This window comes from Nycticebus coucang, chromosome 22 (genome assembly GCF_027406575.1).
Source record: "Nycticebus coucang isolate mNycCou1 chromosome 22, mNycCou1.pri, whole genome shotgun sequence".
Classification (NCBI taxonomy): Eukaryota; Metazoa; Chordata; class Mammalia; order Primates; family Lorisidae; genus Nycticebus; species Nycticebus coucang.
The window spans coordinates 33,065,326-33,088,076 of record NC_069801.1 but is presented as its reverse complement, the minus strand read 5'-3'; the positions used below and the strand labels follow the sequence as shown (position 1 = coordinate 33,088,076).

The 22,751-nt window shown below is 42.2% G+C and overlaps 1 protein-coding gene across 11 annotated transcripts in view; it reads right to left on the bottom strand.

Annotated features, from left to right (window-relative positions):
• Positions 1-3,591: 3,591 nt before the first annotated feature.
• Positions 3,592-22,751, bottom strand: part of MACF1 (microtubule actin crosslinking factor 1) — a 401,452-nt gene continuing 382,292 nt past the window's right edge. For 6 of the 11 annotated variants that reach the window (XM_053575600.1, XM_053575601.1, XM_053575603.1 and 3 more), the window contains 6 exons: positions 19,588-19,705; positions 18,725-18,793; positions 9,880-10,091; positions 9,244-9,354; positions 5,948-6,068; positions 3,592-5,058 (listed from right to left, as the gene is read on the bottom strand). In XM_053575600.1, the coding sequence (XP_053431575.1) occupies positions 4,802-5,058; positions 5,948-6,068; positions 9,244-9,354; positions 9,880-10,091; positions 18,725-18,793; positions 19,588-19,705 (888 nt within the window). In that variant the 3' untranslated portion in view covers positions 3,592-4,801. The remainder of the gene's footprint in view (positions 5,059-5,947; positions 6,069-9,243; positions 9,355-9,879; positions 10,092-18,724; positions 18,794-19,587; positions 19,706-22,751) is intronic. The other 5 variants (XM_053575606.1, XM_053575608.1, XM_053575609.1 and 2 more) reach the window with 1 other exon arrangement.

Here is a 22,751-nt window from a genome sequence, read left to right as displayed (position 1 = left end):
AAAAATAGCTGGGCATTGTGGCAGGCGCCTGTAGTCCCAGGTACTCGGGAGGCTGAGGCAAGAGAATTGCCTAAGCCAAAGAGCTGGAGGTTGCTGTGAGCTGTGATGCCATAGCACTCTACTGAGTGTGACAAAGTGATACTCCCCCCCCCAAAAAAAGAAATCACTTTTTGAAATGATATCCTAAAAAAAGTTTTTCAATATCACTAAGTTTTTAACGCAAATAATCATTTGCTGGTTCCTTAAACACATGCCTATTCTTTTACCCAACAGGTAAATTTTCTCACCACTTGTAAGCTTTATAAGGACACTGAACTTTGGCTTGGCGCCTGTGGCTCATTGGCTAGGGTGCCAGCCACATACACCAGAGCTGGTGTGTTTGAATCCAGCCCAGGCCTACCAAACAATGACAACTACAATAAAAAAATAGCCGGGCATTGTGGCAGGCACCTGTAGTCCCAGCTACTCAGGAGGCTGAGGCAAGAGAATCATCTAAGCCCAGGAGTTGGAGGTTGCTGTGAGCTGTGATGCTACAGCACTCTACCAAGGGTGATAAAGTGAGACTCTGTCTCTAAAAAAAAAAAAAAAGAAAAAAGAAAGTGTCCGAGGCAAGAGCAGAGCCCTGATACAGAGGAGAATATGGACAGGAGGCAGACACAGGAGTTAGAGCCCTGCAATTGGAAGCAGGTATAGCGATGGGGGGAGAAGTTTACAACGACAATGAACCGCTAATGATGAGGGGTGGAGGGTGGAGGGGCGGAAGAGAAAGCTCTTCAGAAGGCTGAATCCTCAAGGCTTGTTGACTGAGGCAGAAGGCAGAGTCAAGGAGTCATCTGAATCCTCTGTCCACAACAGTCTTTTCTGCACCCTCTGCACTCCACTGGGAGTCCACACCACATCATGTGGGGCTTCAGATCTAGCCTGTAATTCTCAGGGTGTGTTTTGTGTGATGCTGGGCTCCCAGGTAGAGATGCCTGTGCTGATCCTTGTAACGGAGGTCCTTTCTCTCAATTTAGGATGAGTGGAAATAGCCATGTTCTCTAAACAATGGGCTTCACATTCCCATATATCTAAACAGTAGGTTTTAGCCTTTGCAGAGTCTCAGTGCACAGTTCAATTCAGCAGCAGCCACTATGGGCTGCTGTGCTGGGACATCAGCCAGTGAAGTAGACTAGCTCCCTCCCCCTGAGTAGCCCCCACTCTAATGGGGTGACAGTTGGTGAACACAGTCATTTCCAGAGGCAGAATGTAAGCTGTGGAGCTGGCAAAGTGCCTGTAAGGGAACTGAGGTGGGGGCAGTTTCTTGGAGAAAGCAGTGTCAAAATAAGGGCTTTCTCGGCTGCCTGGCAACTCTCTAATCTTGGGCAAGTTATTTAACCTCTCTCAGGCTCCGTTTCTCATGACCGTAGGATTGTGATGGGTACTAAACGGGAGCACTTAGCTCACTCAAGGGCTTACAGTAAGCAGTCAATAAACATTGCCTTTTATTGTTATTACACATTTGAGGCCCCAGCAGACATTCCTTGTTTAGCATTTCTATTACAGAACTATATTTTAATCCTTTTCCTGGCATCTCTGTATTTCTTAGTCTTAACATGCAGGTGTTTGTTGAAAGGAAATATACTTTTTGTAGGTGTCACGGCCAGTTGAGCATTGCTGCAAAAACTTGGGGGAAATCTTCATTACTCAGTATTGGGAGGTGGAGGTGGGTGGATTGCCTGAGTTTGCAACCAGCCTGAGCCAGAGAGAGGCCTCATCTCTAAAAATATCCGGGCATTGTGGTGGCTGCCTGAAGTCCCAGCTACTAGAGAGGATGAGGCAAGAGAATCACATGAGCTCGACTTTGAGGTTGCTATGAGCTGTGATGCCACAGCACTCTACCAAGGGTGACAAAGTGAGACTCTGTTCCCAAAACAACAACAAAACCCCTCTCAAAATCAAAGCAAAGCAAATGACTGGCTAGGCTTGCTAGCTCATGCCGGTAATCCCAACACTGTGGGAGACTGAAGCAGGTGGATTGCTTGAGCTCAGTTTGAGACTAGAATGAGGTGGAGACTGTCTATACACATACACACACACACTCACAAAGCCAGGTGTTGTGGCGGACGCCTGTAGTTCCAGCTACTCAGGAGGCTGAGGCAAAAAGATTGCTCTAATCCAGGAGTCTGAGGTTGCTGTGAGCCATGATGCTACAGCACTCTACCTGGGGCGACAGACTGAGATTCTGTCTCAAAACAAACAAAAAAGCAAATGGCCATAGCTCAAACTCTACAAAGATGGAGGTCAAACTGGTCTCAGCATGCTTTGGCTGCCAGGCCTAGAGGCAGACCTATACAAACTTCTGGTAGCTCCACGTTCCCCAATTCCATGGAGAGTAGAGTAAGTACTTTGTTCAGAATCCATTAGGCTGTAAATTCCTTTTAATATGGATATTTGGCCTCAAACAGCTTTGGTAATATGCATCTATCTTACCAAATTTCTGGATCCTATAAAGATATGGCCTAAGGATGAATACTGGTGGCCTGAGTTTGAGCCCCTCTTATCTCTTAGGTCCTCAAGCATCTCTCCCTTGTATTAGTTCATATTTGGCTTTTCCAACCACTATAAAGCCAACTTGAAGATGGAAGAAATGGAAATAAAAGACAAATAGGGAGTTTGGAGGATTGGACTCACTGTTTGTCATTTACTCATTTTGTGACCTCAGGAAAATCACTTCTCATCTTTCCTACCCCATTTTTCTCTATCTGTAAAACAAATGAGGTAGATTTGATGACCAATTTTGCTTCTACCTCTGAAACGCTATCATTTAACCAGAAATTACAGTATACTATGAGAAAGTGGCCCTGTTCTTTCAATCTTAGGAATTTTTTTTGAGTGTCTTACTTTGTTGCCCTTGGTAGAGTGCTATGGCACACAGCTCACAGCAACCTCAAACTCTTGGGCTTAAGTGATTCTCCTGCCTCAGCCTCCCAAGTAGCTGGGACTACAGGTGCCTGCCACAAAACCCAGCTATTTTTTTGTTGTGGTTGTCATTGTTGGTTTAACTGGCCTGGGCCATTTTTGAACCCGCCAGCCTCGGTGTATGTGGCTGTCGCTGTAATCACTGTGCTACAGGCCCCAGTCGTCGTCCTCTTGTCTCAGCCTTCCAACTAGCTGGGACTACAGGCCTGCCACAACGCCCGGCTATTTTTAGAGACAGGGTCTCTTTCTTGCTCAGGCTGGTCTCAAACTCCTGAGCTCAAGCAATTTGCTGGTCTCGGCCTCCCAGAGTGCAAGGATTACAGGCATGAGCCACCACACCCAGCAGCATTGTGATTTCTAGTATCTTCCTATGCACTGGTATTTGTCTAATCATGAAAGGGGGGCAGATACCCTACATATTTATGTGAATATCCTGGTTATTTTACTGCTTTATTTTACAGCAAACTAATAAGGATAAAATAAAAATTTTCCTACTTAAGTTTTATAATTTATCCATCATGATATTTTGATTTGAATAATTCATTTAAGTACCTATGACACTTTCATGCCCCAGGGTAACATTGATATATACAACAAATGACTGAAAAGAAAATCAGGAAATACAGAACATTTGTTACTGCAAGCAATTTTAATACAAAAGTGTGTCTTGTTTTTAAACAGTTCATTGGTAGAGCTTCGGTTTCTGCCTCAATTAAAACCAATTGAGATAATCACACAGCAACATGGTCGGAGCTGAAGAGGAACAGCAGCTAAAAAACAGGAGCCCCAGACAGCCCCTCTTCATGGTCACTTGGTCAGTTGACTTTATTACACACACAAAAAGACGAAAGCAAACGGGACTGGTTAACAAGTGTGCTGGTGAACTCCATTAAAGGATGAGCAAGTGCTTTTGTCTTATGTCCACATTTCCAGAAGAGGTTCGTGAAAGTCATTGTGGGAAGTTGATCGACCATTTAAATGATAGCAAAAATGTAGATAAACAAATCCATAATTCACAATGGCACCCGGGAGCCCCCCCTTGCCAAGGGTCTGGGTCCCAGTGAACACGAGTTACTGGTAGCTAGGCTGGGTAGGAAGTTACAAATCAGTTCAAAACCCTCTGTTTTGACATTTTCTGAACAGTGACATTTACCCCTGAATTCTAGCAGCTATTTGTCTTTTAAACACCCCATACTGAAACAAGATCCAATGACAGTATTGCAATGAACTCCTTTTGCTGTTATCATGTGCAAATGTTACTTATACTTAATGAGGTTCTCTCTCTTCAGCTAAAATCACAACATTAAAACAATGAGAAAAGCAATTGTAAGTGTCTTCGCCTCGGTTCTTACTAATTGAGGTGTTTGTGATTTACAAAAAAGAAAGAGTTCCTTAAACACTGCAGGATTCTTTTTTTTTTTTTAAATATAATTTATCTTGCTGAGATAGCAAGTAAAGTTTATAAAGAAGATGCATTTAGGAATAATCCTAAAAGATAAAGCAGGTTTACAACCCTGCACGGCGCAGAAACCCTATTTATAGGCTTTTCTTTTCTTTTTTTTTCCTAATACACATTTGCATCTTGACCTTTTGACTTGTTTTTCTCAAATATTTCATTTCTGGACCCCATCCATTACAGGGTTACCAGGGGGCAAATTTTATCTACATAAATATTCACATGAAAATAGTAACTTACAAAAAGGGAAAAAAATAAGGCAGCTTCTTAACACAATTATTCTTTTACACTTTTAACAATATAACTTCTCCTGTTCAGAATAAATATACACCCAATGTATGGAGGATTCAAAGTGGAGAGTGGCTTGGGGGTGCTTGGACAGTGTTATCGCTTGGGACCTGGAGTCCTGGGAGAGGCAGTGGTGGTCTTCTTAGACATGGTGGGGATTTTGGAAGGTTTGTTTAACCCTCTCCTGGAGCTGCCTTGGCCCCCAGCAGCACTGCTTTCTGAAGTGTCTGAACAAGCAGACTGCGTCTCTAAAAGGTCAAAGTCAGAGGCATCGCTTCCTCGCCGGCTACTGGCTCGACTCCCAGCTCGACTCCCAGCCCGACTTCCAGGGCGACTGGCTGACTTTTTAGGGTCTGGAATTAAAAAATAAAGAGTAGACTTAAGAGAGATGGCATGAGGTGGAAGAACAAATGACGAGATGCCAGGATTCTGATCCTAATGCCAATTGATTTGCTATGTGACCTTGGGAAGATCATGGAGTTTCTATACGCCAGTGTCCTCACTTACACAGAAGTCACCAAATCCTTTTCTAGCTGTGTAATTCTACATGAGAAGCTGCCTGCCTCCTGAGGGGTAGAAAGCTGCTTCTATCAGCAGCACCATTACCTTCCATGACCCCAAAGTGGACTCAACAGAGTTGCTTGATCACTCTAGCACAGGTGGTGAGCCTACCAGCTGGGCTAATCCACCGGCAGACTGAGAATGGAGGTGGGATGATGGGAAGCAGAGAGCCAGGAAGTGAATCTGAATCCCTAGGTCCCCCAGAGGAACAGATGAGATCCTCCTCCAATCCTTTCCCAGTTCACCAGCAACCACAATAAATATGAGGTGTTGGAAAAGTCATTAGCAAATGCCAGTCCAACACTGCACTGGCTTCTGAGGAAGGCCCACTTTAGGAGGCCCTTTCTTTTTGCAGTTTTTGCCCGAGGTCAGGTTTGAACCAGCCACCTCTGGTATATGGGGCCGGTGCCCTAGGAGGGTCTTTCTTTTACATTTACATTCCTTTGAGCCACCAGCGCTGCCCTAGGAGGCCCTTTCTTTTACATTTCTTGTGACCATTTGTGATCAAGAACAGGTGGTCATCTGAAACCCTACCAGTCTTTCTTTCTGGGCATCATGCTAAATGCTACTCTCACTATGGGATCCTTTGGAGCAGTGAAGCATTGCTGATAGGCAACTGTTTTTAGACTTGGCCTGGTCAAACCCTCTCACTCCTCAGCCCAATACATAGGTCGTACCAACCTGTTCGATTAGTTTTGGCACCTGGGGAAGAACTATTGCTGGTATCACCAGCAAGAGATGTTCGACTAGAATGAAAAGTTGGTGTTGGTCGTTTCAACTTGCTGCTTGTTGATGAGATAACCTTAAATAAGAAAATCATAAAAAGGTTACATTTACTTGATTAAATCTTTGTCAGACATTCAATTTTAAAAAGGTCTACTTAAGCCTCCTTGTAACTGATCAATTGAAAAGCAAATTGAAAAGCAAATTAAAAGTCCAGGAAAACAAAGATTTATTTTGAAAATATCCCAGGTCATGTATTTTGTTCATTTCCAAAGTCAAGGTTTTATGTTCCAATTAGAAATTTCAAAATGTCTTCCAATACCTTTTGCCTTCCTGACAAACTTTCCCTGACTTGGGGGTGGTGGTGGTGGGCGGCTCAGATAGTAAGAATATAACAGTTATTAACAACCAGAATGGTGAATGAGCAAAAGAAAAGAACCACAAATAATTCTATGCATCAATATTTTGGGGTTAGAAATTTGCAATAAGTTTTAGCCCCACATGTTTAATACAGAATGACCGTAAAGTCTGTGTGCAATTTTAAGTTGCACATGAACTTTATGGTCATCCTGTACAGAGATTAAAATATTACTCCAACATTTCTCAATAAATAGGTGCAGCAGCTTTAGTGAAGATTTTGACTTGTGGATCAAATAACATTATGAGAAGCACAAGGCAGTGAGACTGTGCTGCAGGGAACAAGGTTCAGAATGAGGAGCCAGGACACCTGGGTTTGAGTCTATGACTGACCTAAATTAACACCTGTGTCTGACCTAAATTAACACCTGTGTCTTTGTTTCTCCCTTGGGAAATGAGAGACAAATTCTGTTTCTCAAACTTTTCTTTTTTTTCTTTTTTTAAAAATTGAGACAGAGTCTCACTTTGTTGCCCTGGGTAGAGTGCCATGTCGTCACAGCTCACAACAACCTCAAACTCTTGCCTTAGCCTCCCAAGTAGCTGGGACTATAGGTGCCGCCATAATGCCCTTACTTTTTTTTTTTTAGAGATGGGGTCTTGCTCTTGCTCAGGCTGGTCTTGAACTCCAGAGCTTAGTCAATCCATGTGCCTCAGCCACCCAGAGTGCTAGGATTACAGGTGTGAGCTACTGTGCCCAGCCTCTCCAACTTCATTTCTACCACATTCTTAGCAGGCTACCCTGACCATACTTGGTCTCCTGGCTTTTCCTCCAATAGCCCTGGGAAGGTAGGGTACCTGGTCTCTTCTCCTAGCTGCTTGCTCTGCCTGGACTATTGGAGCACAACCCCTTCCCCAGATACAGGTTTGGCTTCCTCTCCATTACCCCTCAGGGGCTGGGAGGGTCCTGCCTCCCTATTCCAACGACACTGCTTATAAATCGCTATTCTCTTCCCTGGCTTCATTTTTTGCACAGTACTTATCAATGCCTGGCATATGATATGGTTGTTTTCTGCCTGTTCTCTCGCATTAAAGAGTAAATTCCATAAAAGCTGGGACTTTGTTTTGTTCACTTTCACATCCTCAGTACCTAAAACTGTCTGGCACAGCAGGTGGACTCAATAAAAACTTGTTGAATAAATGATGTGTAGAAGCACTTCCCAAACCGGATATTATATACTATTACTGCCACCAGTAGGTTCTATACAAGCATTGTCTATTTGAGTGTTTTGTTTTTTAAGATAGTAGACTTCATTTGGAAGAGAAAAAATATTTTATATCTCTTTTAAATATCACTCATGCCACAGCTTGCTATTCCGATTTTTCTTTGATATCAGTTGTGTAAATTGTTTTCCAGGACCTTTAAATGGTTACACACATAGAAGAGTAAGGCCACCCATCTCATTGTTTGTTGTATTATTTCTTTAATTTATAAAGAAAAAGCAAAAGCAGGGCGGCACCTGTGGCTCAAGGAGTAGGGCACTGGTTCCATATGCCAGAGGTGGTGGGTTCAAACCCAGCCCAGGCCAATAACAAAACAAACAAACAAACAAACAAAAAAAACAACAACAAGAAAAAACAAAATCAGTAGAAAGTGATGAACAATCAAGCACAGACCCCCCTGGCCAGACAGGAGGAAGATCACCAGTTTCAGAAGACTGGTGAAGACTCCAGCTAGAATTCCAAGTCAGGACAGGGCCTGGCTACGAACACCAAAATAAGTAAGGAAAGATGAAACCCCAAAATGAAATAAAATGAAAGAGAAAATCTTAAGACAAAACAAAAAGGGCGATTTATCGGAATTGTATAAGAATTTGTACTTTATAAATAAACATTTAAAATTTTAGAACTTTTGAGATTTTCACAAAACTGGAGTCATTAAGGAAGAAGAAAAGCAAGATAAGCAGGGTGAGTCTTGGGGTTTAGCGACAGTTGGTCCCCAGACCATTTTCTAAACCAGATACATTTCTGCACTGGAGCTTTAGCCTGGAGCGGGATGAATCCCAAAGCACAGTTCATTCACAGGCAGTGGCTTCCTGTGCCTCTGGTTTCTGTGGCTGAGGCTTTACATGACTCGAGGCAAGACTGTCTTTTGAGGCACAAGAACCCAGTGCTTCCTGGGAGCTAGAATGCAAATTGTACTGCTATCAGACAAGCCATTTTTAGTCCACGTTTTATTTCTGAAACACTGTCGCTCTTCCAAAAGTGTTTAGGCATTTTAATGTTTATACTTGAACATGCTTAATTGCTGGCATGTGTATTCAAATCAAGGCTACAGAAAGCCAAGTGCCTAGAAATTTAGAAAAAGAAATCTGAGCCACAGAGCAGTGTTCACTGATACTGTGCTTGGCTGAAGTAGGCAGCACCCATGCCTGGGACCAGCGTGGCAATACCAACCATCCTGGGCATGTCTCAGGGGAGGTGGTACCAACCACTCAAGTTCTAAGCAAAGACAAAACATTGTGGAACATGCACCAGAGTTAAATTTCAAGTGTTCATAACTCGTGTATCTGACATGTAGAGATGCCAAGAAGCCTGATTATAAATGATATCAATAACACAAACTGCCAGGAATGGCCACTGCTTACCAATCCTGAACAAGTATTACGCTAAAGACAGTTATAAAGTTATTAAACAATCTAGTTTTAGGCATCTCTTATTTATCTCCAATTTTGGTAAATCGAGTTAGAAACCCCTGAAAATGCCTGACTAGATGAATCAGCTGTGTCAGCAAGCACCAGGGAGAGAGCAGGGACTCGTGTCAAGAAGAAGAGCTGGTCAAGTTCATCAGCGAGGGCCTTGTCTGGATCGTGTCCTTAGTCAGCAAAGCCATACTCTACCTCGGGGCCGAGCAGCTGGAGGTCAGGAGAATGGCTGTCCCTCATAGGGGTGCCAGCTTTACTGTTTACCAACCAGGGTTTGTCATAACAGCGGGAGAACTGAAGTGGAGTCTGTGAAACGGAAATCCAAAGGGAAGGACGGGAACAATTGAAAATGGAACAGAAAGGGAACAAATTTGGTTCAGAAAAAAAAAAAAAGAAAAGAAAATACTAAATTGTAAAGAAACAGAAAACAAAATAAAATGTACATCTGTCCAACAGGTTGAGGGGTAGAAAGGCAACAGCATTCTTCACACATAAACCACTAAAACATCAGACTTATCTGCCAGCTTTAGTAACACAGACAGTGCCTGGATTTTCAAAAGTAGCAACTCAGCATGGGCTCAAACTCAAACTGAGAATAAAAGGAAAGAAAGAGTTCTGACTTAACCAGCCTGAGTAAATTATTTTAATAAATGTTTTTTGTAGTTATCTTAAAGGTCAGGTATCTGTGTATTGACGAGACCTCAGCAGCCCTGGGGTATGTTTCCAGATTCTTCTCCTCATTGTCATTTTTCAGAGGCTCCATCAAATGATGAACATCTGGAAACAGAGAAAGGAGGAGGAAGGCCATAGAAGAGGTCAGTACGTACATACCTTGGTGCCACTGGCTGGGGTGGCTGGAGAAGAGGGCACAGACGTGCAGCTGTGGTTACTCTGACTAGCACTGGAGCTGGAGCGAGTTGGGGAAGCTGCTCGGGAAGATGGCTTGGACCTTCGGCCTCGTGATCGAAAAGGGGTCATTCCCTGGGATGCCCCCTCTGGTAGGATGAATTTCTCTCTGAGTTCGATGTTTGTTCTACCTCGTGCTAAATAAAGAAATAAACACATGTACTATATCAGCTAGTCTTAAAAATATATCTTTAATGCCCATACAGCTGCTTGACCCCATGATAACAGTTACACGAGTTACGGGCTTAATACTACCATTTGTAGGTTCTTTAAAAATAGAGATAAATTCACGACACATCCACCTTGTCAAGATTCTTACCTATGGCAGACACATCAACTAATAAGCCTCTTGATTTGCTATAAGTAAGTAAGTCTCTGTGCACAAAGTACCATCCCATGCTGCTGTCATGATCTTGCTGTGCCACTGTCCTGGGGTAAAGCATGCTGTGATCGCTCAAGGTAATGCAGATGCAACACTTCACACCTCTGAAGTTAAATCAAAACCCTGCTTTTCTCTCTCATAGTACATGTGTACTTTTTTGCTCAGCTTCTACAGAATGCATGGTAATAAAATAGAAAAAAACCAGCATGCTGAAATTCAGCGTCTTCTATTTGAATGTAGCCAGTCCTAAAGAAAGGGGTCCAGGGACTCAGGCCAGTAAAAAGACCAGGATAGAATCAATCAGAAGTAAACACGTGGGGGAGGGAGACAGAGAAAGATCAACACCAGGCGCAACCTTGCCAGTGAGAATGTTAAGTCAAAAACTGAAAGCAGAGAGAAGCTGAAGGGGCAGCTGCACGTACGGGGGACATCAAGGTGAAAAGAATGTGGCAATAGCACTGAAGGGCGACAGTGCCAGTCCTCCTAGAGCTGTATGACCAAAATGTGAAACGTAAATCTGCAAAGGTCCCATTTAAAGCCAATAAAAATGTTCAATGCAAAAGACATTACTTATTTAAAAGAAATAATTCCTCTGGAGGCTGGGCGCAGTGGATTGCCTCAGCTCATGAGTTTGAGAACAGCCTGAGCCAGACCGAAACTTTATAGCCCAGCACTGTGGTGGGTCCCTGTAGTCCCAGCTCCTTGGGAGGCTGAGGCAAGAGAATTGCTTAAGCCCAAGAATTTGAGGTTGTTGTGAGCTGTGATGCCACAGTGCTCTACTGAGGGCAACAAAGTGAGACTCTGTCTCAAAAAAAAAAAAAAAAAAAAAAAAAAAGAGAAGTAATTCCTCTGGAATACGTCCTTAGAACACTACCAACTGCAAGAGATTACATCCTACAGTAACCCTCTAATTCCTCATGCCCTGTAAACTGTTCCCTTTTGGGAATGTATTAGATAGAGCTAAACAAATGAGACCCCTGGGGAAGCCTGGGAAAAGGAGACCTTTAGGAACAAAATCTTTGTCATTCTTTCCACATTAGATTTTTTACTTTGGTCAGAAAGCATAAATCTAGAAGACTTATGTAACTGGCCTGCTTTCTCTTTCTACCCCATATATCCCTCAGGAACTGGAGAAATCTTGGTAGAAGGGATTTTAAAACAGGTTGCACAGAGGTTACAAATTCCTAAATCAAATTCAAATTCTTCTCAATATGTCACATGCTGAAATAATTTATCAAAGTGTCAGGTTAAAAGCTTGGGTACTAAAACCTCTGCGTTAAACCTGTAAAGTCCAAGCTCTGTGGCTAATCAGGATCCTTCCTGTTCTGGGGTTCCGTCTCCTCAGGCTCATGAAAGGTGATCAGGATGACCCGACTCTAAGAGCCCTGCTTGTCGAGATCTTCTGTGACAATGGTCCCTGAAATGCTAAGCTGTTTCCTTCCATGACCCAGTGTTTCCTTCCTTCCCAGGCCCCCCAAAAAACATGCACTTCAATGTTCATTCCTTGGCCCTTGGTTCTCTACTCATTTTCCAAATTTCAACACTTTTCTGTCTGCATAACTAAAGACTCCTAGAGAAGAGAGAATTCCCTTCAGCACTATCTTGGGTACTTTAGTAAGGCTTCACATCCCTAATAACTTGTTGGAGTCCTGACCTAACATTTATTTGTTTTGTGCTTGTTAAAGTCCCCAGAACAGTGATGCAGAAGCAACATTGCTGAATGAGAATCATTTAATCAGCTGAGGATTTGGACACGTGGTGGTATCCCCAAAAGAGCTATTTGTGGCCCTGAGCCATAAACAACTTCAGAGGTGTGCTTTGACCCTGGCAAACATTTAACAGTTTACTTCTAAGCAAACTGCCAGAACACAACAGAGTGATACAAGTTTGGAATGGCATCTCAGTTGAGGGCAGTGACATTTTAAATGTTTTAGAGATGGCTATCTGTAATAGTGTAATGGTAATATCCTGTTCCCTATGTACTGTGCAATTTACAAAGTATGATCACATGCAACACTGTGCTTGACTGTCATTAGCATCCCCATGTTACAGCAAAGGAACTGAAATGTGCACAGAGGCTGAAGTCAAACAGGGCTGTGGCGGAGCTGGGACTAGACCCCACGTCTTCCACCTGAGCTGTTCTTTCGTCCCCATACTCCAGCTGTTCCTAGCCTAGCTCACCATCTGCACTAGCTGTCTCCACGCCTCCCCTCAGACCACTCAGAAAATTTCTCTAGCAAAGGTCACCAATAACCTCTACTCAGGAGGGAATGTTTTTTAAATTGTGGAAAGGCTGAAATATACAGGAAAAAAACAGTAAAAGCTGCTTAATCTCACAACCTAGGAGACACCACTATTAAGATGTCAGTGAGTCGTTATTACTTTGTACATCTGTACCTGTATTTTTAATTAAAGAAAAAAAAATCAAGGAACTTTCCTCCATGCTGTATGCATGTCACATCAAAATTCAACTAGCTGCAAAGTATTATTTCATCACATGGACATCAATTCACTTAACCAGTCCAATGTTGCATTTTTATTTAAAAATTTTAAGCATTGCATCTGGTGCTATGATAATATGTGAAACCTTTTTGCATACATCCACAATATTTCTTTTTTTGTTTGAGATAAGACTCTCACTTTGTAACCCTAGGTAGAGTACCATGGTGTCACAGCTCGTAAAAACCTCAAACTCCTGGGTTTTAGCGATTCTCTTGCCTTAGCCTCCCAAGTAGCCGGGACTATAGGAACCCACCACAAGGCAGCACGATTTTTTTTTTTTTTTTTTTAGAAATGAGATCTTGCTCTGGCTCGGGCTAGTCTTAAAACTCATGAGCTCAGGCAATCTACCCGCCTCAGCTCCCAAGAGTGGTAGGATTACAGGTGTGAGCTACTGCTGCACACAATTATTTCCTTAGGATAATTTTCTACAATTAGATTTGCTGGAAAGAAAGGATGCACACTTAAGGTAAAAACATGTCACTGGAGGTATGGCAACCATGTGCCAAGGTTGATACATACCAAGTGATCTCCAAAATGTTATATCAAAGTATACTCTGCAAAAAAATGCGAGTATATTCAATTTGCTTCACTCTGGCCACACCCTGTATTACTAGGTGCGTGTACACACATGTGCATGCAGGAGAAACACCTTGTAACTATCAGGTAAAAACATCTTGCTACTACAATTTACACATGGAGGGTCACTGCGCTCTTCTTGGAGAAACACTCCTCCCTCAGCTTCACGGACATGGTCTCTTGCTTCTCCTTCCTCCCTTCCTCCTCCTTAAACATAGATGTTCCCTGGATCTGTCCAGTTTCATTTTCCTTCTTAGGCTGGTGGTAAGCTCCTCTACCTGGGACTTGAGTGCCAGTATGGACAGTGCCAAAAAAATGTGAACATGTTTCTTAACAAAGAAAAAAATTATATTAAAATTACGCGGCTCCTGTGGCTCAGTGAATAGGGCACCGGCCCCATATACCGAGGGTGGCGGGTTCAAACCTGGCCCCAGACAAACTGCAACAAAAAAATAGCCGGGCGCTGTGGCGGGCACCTGTAGTCCCAGCTACTCGGGCGGCTGAGGCAAGAGAATCGCGTAAGCCCAAGAGTCAGAGGTTGCTGTGAGCCGTGTGACGCCACAGCACTCTACCGGAGGGCAGTACAGTGAGACTCTGTCTCTACAAAAAAAAAAAAAAAAAAAAAATTTACAACACTCAATATATACCAATAGTGTTTGTTATCTTGTATCTCTTGTAATTGTAGAAGTCAAATGTGACCTGAGTACTACTATTTTAATAGTCTTTTCTTTGCTTAAAGTGTGTATACATATTTTTTTTTGGCACACTCTGTATATTCACAATGCAGACCTGCCTTCTGGATGTCGGGAGTTACATCCAATAACTGATTAGATCTGACAGGAGCTGGAAACCTGGGAGCTGACGTAGGTTCCTCCTTCTAGATGACGGTTCAGTCTACTGACTCTCCCCTCTAATGCCTCTTGACTCCCCGAACCTCTCCACACCCTCTTACACTTAAGTGTTCCCTGCAGCATCTCCTCCCCATCTCATTACCCACCCAACCCTCACTCATTCTGCAGAATTAATTTCTAAATAAAAATCTGGTATCTCTAAACAGCTCAGAATCCTTGCCTGGCCTTTCAGTGGTTACATCAGAATTTCCCAAACTGAGGTTTTCGAGGGCTTTCCTACAAAAGGTGGTAAACACTGTACTCTACATTTTCTACCTTAGAAGGGCCTTCATGCAATTAGCATTTTATAGGTACTAAGAAGTCCTGCAGTAAAAGAATACAGCTTAGCTTTAAGATGGTATCTTCCACATGTATTTGATTGGCCAGGTACAGTGGCTCATGCCTGTAAACTGAGCACTCTTGGAGGTCAAGATAGGTAGATTACTTGATCTCAGGAGTTTGAGACCAGCCTGAGCAAGAGCAAGACCCTGTCTCTCTGAAAAAATAAAATAGAAAAAAACTAGCTGAGCATTGTGGCAGGCACCTGTAGTCCCAGCTACTTGGGAAGCTGAGGCAAGAGGATCTCTCATGCCCAAGAGTTTGAAGTTGCACAGTACTCCAGCCTGGGTCAACAGAGAGACACTATCTCAAAAAAAAAAGGGACTGTAATAAATTGATCAACATTCAGAGGTGGTCACCTTTAAGGAACTGGGCCTACTGCACTGCATTATGTAGTGCATGTCCGGTCTATGAAAATTAAGTCAACTTAAGGAGGTGGTCAACTATGGAGGTTCTAGTGTATTTCCCTAACTCTGGGTATTACGTTCCTAAAATTAATAACAAAGAATATTCCTAGTACCTGTTTGACTATTCTGAGATTTTTCCCTAATGAAAAGAATGATGAGGGAACAATCCTATCTCTGAACCCACAGGACCAGACCTGGATGGCAAACATTTTAAGTTCATTTTCTTTTTTTTTTGTGATAGTCTTACTTACTATGTCGCCCTGGGTAGAGTGCCATGGCGTCACAGCTCACAGCAACTTCAAAATCTTGAGCTTAAGCGAGTCTCCTGCCTCAGCCTCCCAAGTAGCTGGGACTATAGGTGCCTGCCACAACACCTGGCTATTATTTTTTGTTGTTGCAGTTGTCATTGTTGTTTAGCTGGCCTGGGCCGAGTTCAAACCCGTCAGCCTCGGTGTATGTGGCTGGCACACTACTCACTGAGCTATGGGAGCTGTCTTAAGTTCAGTCTTCTCAACCACCAAAGAGCCATTGTTATCTGAGGGAGTTATGCTGGCCACCTGACATTGGCTGGAGCAAGCATGTTAATTAAAATTCAGTTCTAAGCTTTCAATAGGTACAGAGTTTTGGTTTTACAAGATGAAAAGAGCTCTGTGGAAACACTTAAAAATGGCAAGCTTTATGTTATATATATATATATTTCAACTGTTTACAACAGTTTGAAAAAAATCAGTTCTATTGGCCAGGCTCGGTGACTCATGTGTATAATCCTAGCACTCTGGGAGGCCAAGACGGGTGAATTGCTTGAGCTCAGGAGTTCAAGACCAGACTGAACAAGAGACCGGTGTCTACTAAAAATGAAAAACTGAAGCAAGAGGATCACTTGAGTCCAAGAGTTTGAGGTTGCTGTGAGCTATGACACCATGGCACTCAGTACTAAGGGTAACAAAGTGAGACTCTGTCTCAAAAAGAAAAAAGAATCAGTTCTTTGCAAAATTTCTATGTCTTTTAAATCTTCCTAAGTGAAGTTTTCTAGATCTTCACTTATTTTGAGTCCCAAGCTCAAAAACATATATATAGTATCCTAGGTACAGAATCACCCATTCTTTAGGCAAGAGCGCTGTTTTAATCTCCACCTAAATTAAAAAAAATCTTGATTTCCTTTGCCATGGATAAATTCAGAAACTGAAATCTCTGATTTTGGTAGTAAAAGAACTAGTCAGAATATTTTCACCTTTTTTATTTGGCTAAAACAACATTCAGTTTAAGATATTTTTCATCTTTAAAAACATCTGTGTTAATAAATAGAGATAGAGATAACAAATGACAGCGTACCCTGACATTAAGAAGCTTGTCATAAACTCTGTAGTGTCCTCAAATATAACAAAATGAATAAATACACAATCTTCCCTAAGCGGTGCACACAGAACCCTTGATAGTGTCAACTAACTTCTTTCTCTTTTTGATATCCATACCCTTCCAACTCACTTACTACAATCGACCCTAGCACTATTTTTTTTTTTCTTAGCACTATTTTTTATTTGATTAGAAATAGCTTGTCCTGGGGGCGGCGCCTGTGGCTCAGTGAGTAGGGTGCCGGCCCCATATACCGAGGGTGGTGGGTTCAAGCCCAGCCCCGGCCAAACTGCAACAAAAAAAATAGCCGGGCGTTGTGGTGGGCGCCTGTAGTCCCAGCTACTCGGGAGGCTGAGGCAAGAGAATCGCTTAAGCCCAGGAGTTGGGGGTTGCTGTGAGCCGTGTGAGGCCACGGCACTCTACCGAGGGCGATAAAGTGAGACTGTGCCTCTACCAAAAAAAAAAAAAAAAAAGAAATAGCTTGTCCTGCCCAACACTGGTAGAGTTAAGGAATCTATCACTGCTGTGGACTTTTCTACCCCATAGTCAATGGATGAAGACGATTACTGAGTTCCAGGACAGCATTCCCGGAGATAGTCTTACCTTGGGGATGCTGAAGGGATGTTTGTTCCAAGGGATGCTGAAAAGGCTATTTCCACAGGAAACAGCTATGGCCCTCCCCATTTCCTTAGGGTTCCAATTTTTAGATTTTAAGATAAGGACAAAGCAAGCAGTGCTCTCTTTGGCCAGCAGCACAATGCTATCATAAAAGAGCAGGCAGCAAATAAACAGGCAACTGAGAGTTCCAAAATGCCACATGCAGTATTTGCTTTTTTTCAGTCTAATCAGACAGAATAGGAAAAATAAGACCTTATTAATAGATTTAGAAAGGAATGATGTTGTTTTATTAAGTTAAAATAATATAAATTGTCCCCTATTTAAAACAATAGAAAAAGACTTTTAAATCAAGGACTTTCATCTATAATTAAATTCTCAAAACCAATTAAACCTGCCCAAGTTTTTCTTCTTTCTTTTTTTTTTTTTTGCAGTTTTTGGCCAGGGCCAGGTTTGAACTCGCCACCTCCGGTATATGGGGCTGGCGCCCTACTCCTTTGAGTCACAGGCCGCCGCCCCCTGAGTTCAAGTTTTTATTAGAAAAGTATTTTCAAAATTATCTATTCTTTTTTATTTTTTATTTTTTTGAGGCAGAGTCTCACTTTTGTCAACCTCAGTAGAGTCCCATGGCGTCATAGCTCACAGCAACCTCAAACTCTTGGGCTCAAACTATCCTCTTGCCTCCTGTGTAGCTAGGACTACAGACGCCTGCCATAGGCCTGGCTATTTTTTAGAGATGGGGTCTCGCTCTTGCTCAGGCTGGTCTTGAACCTGTTAGCTCAGGCAATCCACCTGCCTTGTCCTCCCAGAGTGGTAGGATTACAGGTGTGAGCCACTGTGCCCGGCCCAAAATAATCTATTCTTTAAAAAAGGAACTTCTAATAAAAATTATTACTGCTTAGCTTTGACTCAGGTTCACTGGAGTAAACTCAGAATGAGTTACAATGGGAGGAACCATAATATTTATGAGCACGTCTGAATTCATGTGAGAAATGTTTCCTTTAGCTCTGTCCTTACTAAATGTTTCAGAATAACTGTAACCCACTTCCAAAGAAGTTATATAACTATACTATAAACATTTATTTCTGCTAGGTTTATAAATAAATCTTAATAATTTAATTAAGCAAGTGAACCAATAATATACACACAGAAAGGAGATATGTCAGCCTCTGAGACACACAGCAGGGTAGTTAGGAGCACATACTCTAAAGCCAGATTGCCCTGTGGTCTTGCCCAGGCAGCCATCTGACTTAGAAGTATCTGGGCTCACTGGTAAGTGTCCTTTATCCTTCTCCTGGTCAAGGGGCCTTGACCTCCTGTCTCCATCATTTACTAGTTATTTGTTTTGGGACAAGTTACTTATACTTTCTATGTCTTGACTTCCTATACTATAAAATGGAGCTAATAGTATCTATAATTCATAGAGTAGCCATAAGCCAGTAATGTGTTATATGTAATTATAATTGTGTACAGCACATAAGGCTATACAAGCATTTGTTAAATAAATAGAACAAATTCCATGAATACTGTCTCAACAGGAGTTTATACCCCATTAACTTAAAGTAAGTAGAAAAGCTACAGTTCAGCTATTTCAAGCATTCAAGAAGGCAGCAGATCACAGAGCCAAGAGGTGTTAATAGTTTAAGAAGCGAAGCCATTCTCAACAGGCTAGGGTGTGGGAAGAGGGACAAAGCTTAGAAGCCAACCTATGGGAGACTGACTGGAAATCGAAGAGCTGGAATCAGAGCGCTTTATTTTACTCCCAGGATGGTGAACTAGAATAAAAAATATGTAAACACAAAGAAACAAGACAGAGCAGGAAATGCAGAAACTAGTCAAGAAAGACAAATTGGCAGACAACAGGGGAGCCTTCTATACACCCACATGCAGCTTTGCTAACAGGAAAAAGGAAAGGACACAGCTGAAGAGGGTTTGCCATCTAGACTTGGTTATCTCTGCCTCGTGCAGCCTTCACACATGTGCCTCCACTTGTGCTCATATTATACAGAGGGTGTTCTTTCCCCTTTGGGCTGGTGGGCCAGCTTTTTCACGCTTAGCAGAAAGACACCCTGTGGTCTTGCGCAGGCAGCCATCTGACTTACAAGTGTCTGGGCTCACTGGTAGGTGTCCTTTATCCTTCTCCTGGTCAAGGGGGGGGAGGGTCACCAGTCCCTCCTTCTATGGGAAAGGCCCAACAGCCTCCCTCAGTTTCAGTCACAAGAATTGTAAGCAAAGGATATGAGGCACTGAGAGGAACTTAAAGGGTTTTGTCAGGCTAGTATTAATTTAATGCCCCAAATAGAAACTTTTGGGTAGCACTACTACATTCTTAGTTCCCATCACTGCGTTCTTTTTCAACTGTTTAAACAGGATCAACCTTTCCAGCTTTTTCTCCCTGGTCTACTCTGGCTCCCCCAAGTTCTAACCTGAGCTAGTGAGATGATACCTGGGCAGCTAACAAAAAAATGTAAGACAGCCCCCCACCCTGTGCTGATACTTTCTGTAAGTACGAAAGATCAGTGGTGACGGGGCACCCAACACAAGATTCACAATCATGACGGTTCCTTACCTCGGCAGGGATCATTTTTCACTAAAAATTCATCCAAGGCCATCCATCCTCCACCAACTCGAACCATCACTGTGCTGCGCAGAATACGGACCAGCCGCAACTGCTGGGAATCCCCAAACTGTAGAATCAAGTGGAAATTTAATTAATAAGTACACTAAAAGCAGACCTATATATTTATTCTAAAGCAGACTGTATTCAGATAGCAATGGTAATCCAGTAGCTTTGGGAGAACTTTAAACTCCGCTAGTTTTCATTTTTACGTTTTTCTCTAAATGATTAAAAACAAGGAAAAGCTTTCTACAGGGATAAAGTTAACTTTTATAGCCATACCCTGTACCAAAAGCGAGGAGGATGGGCAAAGTGTGTTAGCTCACTTTTTTTTTTTTAATAGATTCTGGCCAAATTAAAACTCTAATTTTTTTGTTATGCTAATTTGCTTTCCTAAAAGAAAGGTGGTGGGTGTCAACTTCTGAATACAGTGTGCTCAAAACTGAAATGGAAAATAGCAAATACTGTTTCAAGCTGTAAGAAACCCTTGCAGAGAATCATTATTACAAGCTTAGAAGAAAATGTGATTTTCAACAACAGGTTTTCAAAAATAAGCCTTAAGTATTCTCTAAATGCAGTGACACAAGCAAAAATGTTACTTCAGCTGAACAATTGATTAGACAGTATTTATACTAAAATTTAGTTGACTAAATTAAAAATTTAATCTCCTGGGTGGTGCCTGTGGCTCAAGGAGTAGGGCGCCAGTCCCATATGCTGGAGGTGGCGGGTTCAAACCCAGCCCCGGCCAAAAAAAAAAAAAAAAACCATAAAAATTTAATCTCCTGATTATAAATAGTATTCAGTATTTATTTTGGATGTTAAAATAAGCGTCTTTCTGATATTTACTTTTCCCTTTTTTTCTTGTCTAACATTCTTACTTCCCAGTCCTCTCTTAACATTTGGAGTTTTTTGTTGCATAAATTATCCTCTTCCTAAAAGGAAGAGGTAAGAAAAGTGAGCTGAGATTCCAAAACAAACATCAAACATTTGGTTGGAGAGAGAGAATTTCTAATTGTTTAATTCAAGGAGAAATGTTCCTGGGGCATGGGGATTGGGGAGAAGGGACTATTTAATTACTTAATTAGGATTTTCAAAGTTATAAACGAGAATCATAACTTTGAAACAAGGCACAACAACTGAAAATGCAAGAAAGGCTGTTTGAGGCCACATAACCATCCTCTCTCAAAATTAATATCTTTGGGAATTCTTATATTCCTTAGCTGCTGTGACTCAAATGCACTATGTGTGTGGGCAAGGCAACTGAACAATATTGTATTCCATCCCACCCCAGACCTTTACTTTAAAAATAAAAATAGTCCCACATCTTTCATCTGGTACCATTTTAATGGTTCTATACAAAGTGACTATAGCAACAACGTGGCGTATAGAAGCAGCACTGAACCAGGAGTTGTGAGGGAAGAACTATCCTGGGGAGGAAACTGCCCTGCTGGCCTCTATGGGAGCCCCTTAGAAGCTGGCCCAAGGAGAACAGGAGGCCCCCTGGGAGCAGGTTCTGGGAGGAATGGAGGATCCCCCTAGACCCAAGAACAGCGACCTGCGTCACTGTACAGGGCTTTCTCTGGATGGGCGAGGAGAGGCAGGGCATGTACACCTGTGTGAATCAGGAAGGGATTCTGGGAGGGCTTTATTCTTGAAACACTGTATCTTATAATTTATCACTCCATTTATTTCATCATTACTTTCCTTAATTTCTCACTGAAGTGCTATTTGAAAGATTCTAACTTGTTTCTTTTCAGCTATGGGGAAAATGAGGTTTGACCCAAGCCAGGAGCCAGAGTAGCTGGGGAAGTTGAGGTCAGAGTAACAAGTGGTGGAGGGGGTTCCGACAGCTCTAAAAAGGGAGACCTGTGTACACCTGGTAGAAGAGGGTTGCCAGTGCAGCAAAGAACTCAGTACAACAGTCGTAGGGGCAGTAACCACTGTTCTCTCCCCTTAAAGGGAAAACCCGTTACCCAGACTTGGTTCTTGCTGTGGCTCTGACATTTACTATATGACAGGAGGCATGTAATCTTTTAGGCCTCAGGTACCTTGGGTATAAAACAAACTTTGTAATTCTGTTCCCAACATTAGAACAAACTCACCTGATCCTCCCCTGGTTAATAAAGCAGTGAGAGGGTGTCAGTACCCTTTAAAGGTACCTTAGTACCTACATGTAAGTCATTAGCAAACAGGCATACCAAGTGTTCTTATAGAATGGGCATTTTTGACAGCCCATTTAACTGTTCATCTTTAGTTTTTTTCTATCCTCTGTTCTTCTGGCGGGCCCAGAACGTTACTGTAGTTAGTGACTATTCCAGTGCCTGGAACTTAACATTGTTAGAGGACCTCAAATCAACTCTCAGTGCTTCTAATTTCATATCAGAGAGACAGATTTTACTCATGCAACTTCCTTCCACATGTGAAGATACAGGACACCAGAGCCCTCAAAAAAGATTTGAAAGGTTAGCGTTACCAAATGGAGTCAAAGCATCCAATCTTTTTTGTCAGTCTAAAGACAAAACCCCAAAAGGCGATCCCATTAGATTTTGGCCAATTGGCCGTAATCAGCAAACTTCAGGCTGTAATCAGCAAACACAGCCAATTATGATTTCCACACTACACTTACAGATACTTTATAATTACAAAATACAAGTGTAAATAACAGTAAACACCGAGAAGATATTTAAACAGAACGTACTAAAGTATATCAGGAATTTTTAACTTAGTGTATGTTACAAAATTTGTGTTAACTTTCAAAAAGGTTCTGGTATAAATTAGAACTATACTGTCAAATAACTAACTTCCAACAAAAGACCAAGTTATTTTATTTCATGTATTTATTTTTTGAGACAGAGCCTCACTCTGTTGAGTCAGGCTAGAGTGCCACAGAATCATAGCTCACAGCAACCTCAAACTCCTGGGCTTAGGAGATCCTCTTGCCTCAGTCTCCCAAGTAGCTGGGACTACAGGCATCCACCACAATGCTTAGCAAGTTTTTTGATTTTTACTTATTATTTATTTAGAGACAGAGTCTCATTATGTTGCCCTCAGTAGAGTGCTGTGGCGTTACACCTCAGAGCAACCTCAAACTCTTTGGTCTTCAGTGATTCTCTTGC